General features: G+C 44.3%; 1 protein-coding gene across 4 annotated transcripts; it reads right to left on the reverse strand.

The window, feature by feature from the left end:
- Positions 1-34: 34 nt before the first annotated feature.
- zbtb41 (zinc finger and BTB domain containing 41) lies at positions 35-7,814 on the reverse strand. Of its 4 annotated transcripts, XM_034614065.1 has the most exons (12): positions 7,713-7,814; positions 4,807-6,075; positions 3,825-4,032; positions 3,595-3,664; positions 3,340-3,487; positions 2,988-3,117; positions 2,781-2,876; positions 2,572-2,678; positions 1,973-2,078; positions 1,784-1,872; positions 613-1,264; positions 35-580 (listed from the first exon to the last, which is right to left on the reverse strand). In XM_034614065.1, the coding sequence occupies exons 2-11, from the start codon at positions 6,041-6,043 to the stop codon at positions 636-638; spliced, it is 2,820 nt and encodes a 939-aa protein (XP_034469956.1). In that variant the 5' UTR covers positions 6,044-6,075; positions 7,713-7,814; the 3' UTR covers positions 35-580; positions 613-635. The 4 variants fall into 4 exon arrangements, with proteins under 4 accessions (XP_034469956.1, XP_034469953.1, XP_034469955.1 ...); XM_034614062.1 differs by having other exon boundaries at positions 35-1,264; XM_034614064.1 differs by lacking the exon at positions 7,713-7,814 and adding an exon at positions 7,576-7,646 and having other exon boundaries at positions 35-1,264.
- Between the last annotated feature and the right edge of the window lie 342 nt (positions 7,815-8,156).

Consider the following 8,156-nt stretch of genomic DNA (forward strand, 5'->3'; position numbering starts at 1 on the left):
AGGCTCGTGCTAAAACTGATGCACGAAAAGAAAAAAATATTGTTAAAGCCACTTTGTGTGACCATGTAACTGGTATCAAATTGTTCCCAAACTTGTCTTTTTCACTTTTAGTTCCAGATTTTACAGTTAAAGTGGTATTTTTCATGGTTTATTATACTGTACTAAAAAAAACAAAAAAAACGCCCTGGTATAAATCCACAGTCCCGCCCAGTTTGCATGGCGCATAGAACACCATTTATCGCAGTTCAAGCAGTCTTTTGCGATACGTATATCGCGCATGTTGATATCGCGTTGACGATACATTTTCGATATATCGTGCAGCCCTAGTGTCTACGTCATTGTTTCCAAACGTCTCAGACTAAAATGAGATCAGCAGTGTTTCCAGTCTTCTCAGTTTTAGTGGCTCTAATTCTAATACTCAGGAATAGTGTGGACAGCAGGCATATCTGGAGCAGAGTTGATGCTTTTTCAAACAAATACATGTGTTGATGTAGCCTTAAATTGAGTCATTTACAGTTCAAAAAGCTGAAACTCCCTGTCTCCAAATGCAAACATATTTTAGTGGTGAATACTGAAGTTTTGTTCTTCGGATTCAAATGACTAGGTTCCTTTAAGACTCAGTGGAGTAAGGAGCATCAGTGCCTGTGGTCAGAGTTGGACATGTTCTGTACAGAGGAAGATGAATCCAGTCCCAGTAGCGTGCCCAGGTAGGACTGCTCTCGTGGATCCAGCATCTGATCAGGCCTCACAGGGTGGACGATGTTGGTGGGCTGGGGGGTGAGGGTGTACTTCTCTAAGAACGCCAGGTCGGTGGCGGCCTGGTAGACGGAGTTCTGCTGCTGTCCTTGAGCCTGCATGCTCACGACATTATGAGTCTGGGAGGAGAGAGACGACGTGTTCAGCTCACCTTGTGCTCCTCCTGCCGTCTGGATAGGAACTAAAGTGACTGGCACGCAAACATTCATAGCGGGAGGGGGGCAGCTTTGAAGAGCCGACTTAGGCTCAGCGCGATACGCCTTCGAGGTCTCCTCAAAAGGGATGGAGACTATTTTGTCCTCGCTGAGGGTGCTGACGGGCTGCCCGGTGAATCGCGTGCTGTGCACATGGTCGACGTGGTACTTGAGCTTGTCTTTTCTTTTGAAGGTGGCGCTGCACTGTGGACAGTTAAAAGGACGAGCGTCCGAGTGAATCACCATGTGCTTTGTCAAGGTCTTCTTGATCCGAAATGTCTGGTGGCATTCAGGACATCTGTGGGGTTTCTCACCTGTCACAGCAACACAAGCAGAAACGTTAGTGTGAGGATGCGTCTCTCCTTTAGGCTTTTCTTAAGTGGGGTAGTTAATTATACACCCCCAATTTCAAATCTTATGATAATTTCCGAGAGGTGAATAAATCCATCTATTATCTATACAGATTACAGGATCACGGTGGAGCAGGAGCAAATCCCAGCTGACATTGGGGGGTGGGGGGGGGGGGGGGGGGTACACCCTGCACAGGTCGCCAGTGTATCACAGGGCAGAGTGTTTGTACTGTGGGAGGAAGCCTGAGTAACTGGACAAAACCTACACAGACATGAACATCCAAACTCCACACAGAAAGCCAAAAAGGATTTGGAACCATCGCACTGTGAGGCGACAGGGCGTAACACTGCAACACTGTGCCTTCTAGAGCTGGATCTGTGACCTTTATCATTGTAAACTGTATCTGTGCCATGCAAGAGCCGTGATTAAAGGCGATAGGGCTTTTTCAATCATCAAATCATTTGACGTCTTTGTTTCCTTACCTGAGTGAGTCCTGAAGTGCATTTCCAGACTGGACTTTCCTTTAAATTCCTTCTTGCAGACCTCACACTGATGCACTGCAGTTTTATACCTGTGAGAAAAAAGTCAGAAAGCAAAAGCATTTGGTTAAGGTTGCAGGGCCCACTGAGAGTAATGTTAACATGCTGTTTGTCCGTCATAAGACAACATACTTCTGCCAGACTTTCTCTCCTAAATGAACACTTTTGTAGTGGACAGTCAGATGATCATGGCGCCTGAAGCACTTCCCACACTCCTCACACTGGTGTGCTTTCTCACCTGAAACAAAAGTGGGCTACGTTAAAATACACACAGACAGGAGGGATTAACAGTATGTTTCACTATACCTTATGTATAATAAGAAATAACACTTTATCTTTGGGAATAAACCAATGGTGACCTTGCTACTAAAATAGGAAAATCACACACTGCAGAACGCTTTAAATCAGGAGAATAGACTCCAACTGGGGCCCAATATGTTAGGGACATAGACCCAGGTCTGATCAGCCTGTGGTGGGACTGCCTTAGCAGTCTTATGATTAAAAGGCTGAAACACCCAATGGCGCTGAGGTACACAACTGAGGTTATGTCCCTGAGATCCGCTGGTGGTCGCTTACATCTGCTGGTGGTTGGCAACTTATCATCCAACTAGTGCGGAAGACCTTCAAACATACAAGTGATATTTACCATCTTCTATGTTCTAAAACAAAACGAAAAAATTGTCGAAAGAAGGACACAGAAGAATCCCACTGTTACATGTGTTCTACTGTACCGGAGTGTATTTTCTGATGCTTGGTCAGGTGATCGTGGCGTATAAAGGTTTTCCCACACTCGTCACACTCGTAGCGCTTGTCATCATGGTGTACTCGGAGGTGGAGCCTGTCCACGGAACATTGAGGGGCCAATCAAACTGAGAGCTTGAATCATAACATCACATCACAAACACAGCTGAAACCTTCTTTCCACACTCAGTGAACCCACCTGTAGGAGCTGCCATGACGGAAACTTTGGCCGCAGATACTACACAGGTGAGGTTTCTCCCCACTGTGGATCCTCATGTGCTCCCTCAGCGTTGTCCTAGAAGTAGAAATCTGAGGCTCAGCATGTTGGAAGGGTTTAGTGATACAGAACAGACCCACAGGCATCAGCCAAAGCATCACAGTGCTCTTCCATACGGAACAGACGTACCTTTCCCGCACTGATTTCCCACAGATAAAACAGGTCCACTTTCTCTTGCCTCCGTGAGTACACTCAATGTGTCGCTTCCTGTTGCCTGTGTCATTGAACTGTCGGCCACAGATCTCACAGGGAAACGGACCTGAAAACGAGACACATAGAATCAGAAAGTATGTGTGACTTTACATTTCTCTTAGTGTACTTACATATATAGACATATAGCTATAGGGACGAGGACAACAAAAAAACTAAACAAATAACTGAATACATCTTTGGAATTTAACGTTTTTCCCATTTGTAAAAGAAAATGTCTATCTCTAAATCTAAGAGCTTTAGGATTTAATTTTCATGGTGCATTTCCCACCTAAGTGGTACTTTTCTTGGTGCTTCAGCCTGGCAAACCTCGACTTGAAGTACTCATCACAGAAGGTGCATTTAAAAGGGCGTTCCTGTGTGTGCAGGATCATGTGCTCCTGCAGATGAGGCCTGCGGGTGAAGGTCTTCAGACAAATCTGGGTCAGAAAGGTCAAAGGTTACACAATGTTAAAATCTCTCTTTACATACAATATAATATTGATTAACTGCTAAAAATCCTCATCATTCTGAAACGGGTCCTTACAGCACATTTCCAGCCTTCACTCTTCCTCTTCCTCTTGGTAAGAAACTCTTGGATGTTGTCGGGATGAAACCTGATCCAGGAGATACAAATATTATGGGTCAGTCATTATTATATCTGAACTGATGGAAACTGAAAACTTTAGTTTAGACGGCTACATTGATACATACATTAAAATGAATGGGAATGTAGAGTGACATTAGACTGGATGTAGAGATATAGCAGTGACTAACCTCCTGACATGTTTGGCCAGGGTTTTCTTGCTGGCATGCAGCTTGTTGCAGAAGGGACATTTGTGCTCCTTCTTCTGGAAGGGAGCGTCGCCGGCGTGCTTCTTCCTGTGCACGGTCAGGTTAGACTTGGTGGAGTAGCGCTGGAAACAGATGTCACACTGGAACGGTTTCTCTCCCGTGTGCACTCTGGTGTGACTCTCGTACTTCCCTGAGAACAGGCAGCAACAGTTGATTACACATTTGAAACATTTGTATCAGCACTCTCATGGAAATGAGCACTACTATGTTTACTGGGTGTCCAATCAGGTTAAAGGAAACATACTGTATTTGTCAATAGGACTAAACTGAAGGAGAGCACAACCACAGCGTTTAAAGGGGCAGTAGGGAACATCTATGAGAATAACTATTTGTCATATTTGTTGAAACTGCCTCTACGATCTGACGCTAGAACATGAGGTAATATCTGACAAACATCTGGCTCCTCCCACAGCTCGTAAGGCAATTTGGAGGAATCAATCGCTCCTGTTTCTGTTGGGTCTGATTGCTTCTGATGCTAAGCTCAGAGACTGTTTTGGATCTCGGCCGAAACAGAAGGAGGGGTCTGGAAGTTGTATCTGTTAAAATGTTCTATTTTTCTCCTTCCCTGTCCTATTTTTTCAAAATCCCACCAAATGCAGCTTTAAACAGAGTTTCTGGCAACGGGTGACGAACCTCTTATGCATATTTATACTTTTTAAACAGAAGAAAGGAAGAAAAGGCAGAATTAAAAAAAACAAGTATTCTGATAAATATTTGGCATGAATAAGAAAAAGCCAGACGATGTGCTCATTCCATCTTTCCAAGTGAATCAAATCAAAAGAATTTGTCTTTTTAAAATGTATACCTTTGTAAATTCAACATCTTACTGCTACTACTACTGCCACTGCGAGAGATAACGTAAATCACAACACTAAAAATCAAGACCTTATTCTATGGTTCCCACCTGCACGGTCAAAGGTCTTGTCACATTTGGGACACATGAGAATCTTCTTGCTGGAGGTCTGGATGATGACTGGGGCCAGACCCTCAGGGTACACCGGGCTCTGGTTGGAGCTTCCTGCTGCAGGCGCCTGCACCTCCGCCTCTCGAACACCTAGGCACTCTGACCCTTCTCCATCTGGACCCTGCTGACTTGCGCTCTTGTCTGCTGCGGCTGTCTTTTGGGCAGCCACATCCTCGTTCACGTCTCCTCCCTCCTCCACTTCATCTTCCTCATCCACCACGTCATCGTCGAGAGCTGGTTTAGACGTCTCTTTTAAGCTCGGTTTGGACGTCTGCTTTTCCACAACCGCATTTCCTGCTTCCTCTACTCTAGCTTTGTGCCGCTCGCTTGGTGATAAAATCTTCTGTGTTTCCTCAGGTGTGTTGACAAAGTACTCCACATCATCTCTCTTATACTTAGTGGGTGTTCTCCTCCTACGAGCTGATCTCCGTGTGAGAACAGTCCTCTGACCTTCTGCCTTCTCTCCCTCTGTCGGGGTTTCCTGCTGTACATCACCGTGACTCTCAGCCAAGTGGTTCTGCACAGAGTTTTCTGCATTAAACTGGCGATTGCACAGGTTGCTCTGCTCAAGTGGGCTCTGGACGTCAGCGTTGCCTGCTGGTGAGTCACTGGAGGTAATTTCTACCTCGGAAGACGCTCTTATCTCAGCCTGGGCCTGGATCACACTTACAGGGTGGACCTCCCCTTCTTTACACAGCATCTTTAGTATATCCATCATGTCCAGAAATCGTGCTGCTTCAATTAGAGCCGGGAGGTCTGTGTCTGTGACAACACACTCGGAGGTGTACAAAAAGTCGAGCAGGTGCTGGAAAACGGAGTCCTCCACGTGGTCCAGAGTCACATTGGTCATTGCAGGGTTCTTGGACAGCTCAGCGTGAAAGTAGCTGCTCCCGTGAGCCAACACCACCTTGTGGGCTCTGTAGATCGTTCCACCCACAGACACAGACACATCGCAGAACTTCCCCCGGCTCCGGTCCTCATCCAGAAACTTGAGGAGGTTGTGACTGTGCCTTGACATCCTCAGGTGTCGGATGAGCGAGGTAGATTCTGGGACGGTGTCAGAGTTTGGTGGTGCATTGGAGCTAAGCACTGTGCCCGGCTCTGGAGCACAATCACCGCCGACACTGACCGACTTGCTGCGTTTGGGACGCAGGGGAGTACTAGATTTTCTTTTCATGGGTGTATCTGATGGGTGACCATGAACCACTCCTGAAATCCAGAGGAATAGAAACAGTGTGAAGATTGACAAATACAGATACTAACATTTCATGCATTTTAATTTAGATTTGATTCAATGTAATATTCAAGAGGATAGACCATAGACTTTATAAAGATACAGTCTATTTATATACACTAGAGATTCACAGCTCTTTCTAAATAAAAAAAAGACATTAATCTTATTAGGTAAATGTTGGCTACAGGCTACATGTGTTTGGTTACAGTTTTGTTAATGACTTGAATTGATTGATTTTGATTGACTGGTTTTTGAGCAGGTTGCATGATGCTGTTTGAATATATGTCGTGATATTAATTTACCAAAGCCATATTATGCACTTTATGTAGCTATTGATTTGGTATGGCTCACATGAACTGATGATTGAGGTGTCTGATTTAATATAGAAACAAGAATGTCCGCCAAGACCAAAAGTCAACTTATGAGACCACATATAAATTCACTAGATCTGGATTTTTATCTAGAGCTGCATCAAATTGTGCAAACTGAGAAATATCAGTCCCCTAAATACAGATTTTTTTTCATTAAGATCCCTGAATTATTTTCTGAGATATCAGATAAAATTTTGGGAAAATTAGACGATCTCGCAAAAAAGTGAAGAAGAATTCCTGGATCTGCACCAAATTTCAATGACTTCTTCCTTGAGCGATGCCTTACCCCTCCACATAATGTCATGAAAACCAGATGAGTAGTTTTTGTGTAATTCTGCTAACTATCAAACAAACACATGCAGATAAAAACATAACCTCCTTGGCAGAGGGAATCATTTGGCTTGATAATATACTTTGCTGATTGCTGTTGCTGTTATTATGGATCTATTCAGTCACCTACTGTGCACTGATGTTTTGTTTATGTTCCTACACTTGTGTGCTCTGATGTTATCTGTTGAGTTAAATGAGTGAAATTCTGCAATTTGGCTCAGCTGCACTTATTTCTGAGCATGATGTGTACTTTCATATGAATGTAAAACAAAAAAAAAACTTGGGCCGGAGTTTCTTGATGTAACACAATGCACTGAACTTGTGCATTTACTAAATTCAAGATATGCACTCCTACGTTGTTGTACTTCACTGTGTCTGGCTGTAAATGGGCTGACTAATATTTAAAGTCATATTTCTCAGCTCCCTCATTTGGGATCATTTTCATGATCTGGCCTCTGATCTGATCTCATTGAACAGGCCTGACATACTGATAATGGATTAGACGGGTACTGTAGCATGTAAATGCCTGAGTTTAACCACACAACAATGATATTAACAGTGTTGTGATGAAAACTCAGCACTAATGTGAAACTGCATGAAAAGACAATAACAACGCTTTGCCCACGCTTGACGTACATTTCTCACGTGTGTTGAAACAAAGCAGAGGGAAGCAGCAGCTGTAGTAAAGGGTTAGTAAACAGTAGAGACATTATAAACATTATAAATATAAGCTAACGGATCGTACATCGGTGCATCCGCAGATTCGCTCCCCACCTTGAGGACCCCTGACATGAGTGTGACGGGCGGGCCCCCTCCGGGGAGAGCGTTGACAAACGACCCTTGCTGCTGCTGCTCTGTGTGTTTCCCCCGGAAATGAACCTTTGAACGTCTGTATTTAAACACAACCTTACCTCAGAGACGCGGACGGTGTCTGTAAAACTCCGGATCCTCCAGCTGATGATGCAAAGAGGAACATAAACAGAGAAATAATAGTTTCCTGAATAGAAGTAACGCCCAACGCCGCCGTCCTATCAGAGATGTCCCGACACCGTAACAAGCTGCTCGTTGATTGGCTGTTTCAGCTTTTTGTCCTTCAACGCTCTTGTTTCTAGCAGTAAATACAAAATAAAGACACACAGAGCGAGTTAATGAGCTTCCTTTGGTTTATTTCAATGCTTAACATGAAAAAGTCAAACAGGAATCAGACAAAGAGGACGTGTTGACGTGCAGCATCACGAGAGAGAGTTCTCCAGACCAGGGTATCATGGGTAATGTAGTCTGTAGGCTCACAGCAATAGCAAACTTCCGCCAGCTGCTAACAACCTGTTCAACATCTCAGGACGGTGTGAGTATCA

Source organism: Hippoglossus hippoglossus, chromosome 17 (genome assembly GCF_009819705.1).
Source record: "Hippoglossus hippoglossus isolate fHipHip1 chromosome 17, fHipHip1.pri, whole genome shotgun sequence".
NCBI lineage: Eukaryota > Metazoa > Chordata > Actinopteri > Pleuronectiformes > Pleuronectidae > Hippoglossus > Hippoglossus hippoglossus.

Bases quoted from the DNA above. Each gene is read 5' to 3' on its own strand.
- zbtb41 (XM_034614065.1), bottom strand. From the start codon at position 6,043: ATGAAAAGAAAATCTAGTACTCCCCTGCGTCCCAAACGCAGCAAGTCG. The intron at 3,118-3,339 runs GTGGGAAATGCA...TCTCGTTTTCAG, and splicing joins CCAAGAAAAGTACCACTTAG to GTCCGTTTCCCTGTGAGATC. The intron at 1,873-1,972 runs GTATGTTGTCTT...TTTTTCTCACAG, and splicing joins GGAGAGAAAGTCTGGCAGAA to GTATAAAACTGCAGTGCATC.